The sequence below is a fragment of the Cucumis melo genome, chromosome 4 (assembly GCF_025177605.1).
Source record: "Cucumis melo cultivar AY chromosome 4, USDA_Cmelo_AY_1.0, whole genome shotgun sequence".
NCBI classification, from domain to species: Eukaryota; Viridiplantae; Streptophyta; class Magnoliopsida; order Cucurbitales; family Cucurbitaceae; genus Cucumis; species Cucumis melo.
Window position 1 is genome coordinate 30,199,970 of NC_066860.1, and position 1,124 is coordinate 30,201,093.

General features: G+C 34.5%; 1 protein-coding gene across 1 annotated transcript; it reads left to right on the top strand.

The window, feature by feature from the left end:
- Nucleotides 1–476: 476 nt before the first annotated feature.
- On the top strand, nt 477–905 carry LOC103487167 (uncharacterized). The gene has a single exon (XM_008445389.1). It carries the CDS (start codon nt 477–479, stop codon nt 903–905), a length of 429 nt encoding a protein of 142 aa, XP_008443611.1.
- Nucleotides 906–1,124: the final 219 nt, after the last annotated feature.

Here is a 1,124-nt window from a genome sequence, read left to right on the forward strand (position 1 = left end):
TTTGCTTTGATTTGTCTCATGGCATTGGCTGTCTCTTCGTATCTCTATTTTCCCTCTTCCTCTTTTTTTCTTTTCTTCTTTTGAAATATATAATCTTTAGTTTAATATTTGTTAAAAATATTCATTTCATCTTTCCAAAATTGTGTTGTATTATTATATTATACATTACAAAACCTTCGAAATTTGTAATAGAAGACAGGAGTACTTAATTTGTATATTTTTGCATAATTCAGAATATTTTTATTTTTATTTATGCGAAAAATAAAAGGATAAAATTGTAACTTTTTGATAGAATACAATATTTTAAACAAAATACAAAATATGTCTTTGTAGTCTAACCTTTTTTTCCTCCTTTGCTCTCAAAGAAGCCTCCTACCTACAATTTCGCAGCCACCAAACATTTTTCTTTCCCCATAAATTAACCCTCCAAAACTGCCTCTTTACGAACCCGAACTCGAAAGAAAAAAGACGAAAAAATGGATCGAACTTTACTGGTAAGTGAGCTGACGACGACGACGACGAAGAAGAAGAAAACAACACGGAAAAGGAAATCATGCGAAGAGAATAAGCAACCCCTTAAAGTTGTATACATATCCAACCCGATGAGGGTTCACACGAGCGCATCTGAATTTAGAGCCTTAGTCCAAGAACTAACGGGGCGAGATGCCGAGTTTCCCGACCCGAGCAAGTTCTATCCAGCGTCGTGCGAGATCGTCATGAATGATCTTGAGAAGAAAGTAGTAGCAGATCAAGGAGAGGACGATGAGCAAGAACTGTTAATTGATTCGAGCTGTGATGATGACTTTTGGAGGAGTTCATTTGAAAGCTTGGAGGATATTTTGAGGAGAGATGTGATGGAGAACTTTGGAGCCATCTCTACATCTTTAATCAATCCTTTGGTTTAGTATAATAATTGAGGTTTCATCTTTTATTCTCAGCTTTCATCTAATTTTGCTATGATCTTTTCAAGCCTGTCCAAAAATAAATGAAATGCACAATAATACTGTAATGTGTTTAATGATTCTCTTAGCTAACTTCATAATTTCTAACCCTAAATCATATCCCCTTGAACTCTGCAGCTCTAATCTTTTCTTCTTCCAAACAAAAAACTCTTTTTCCATTCT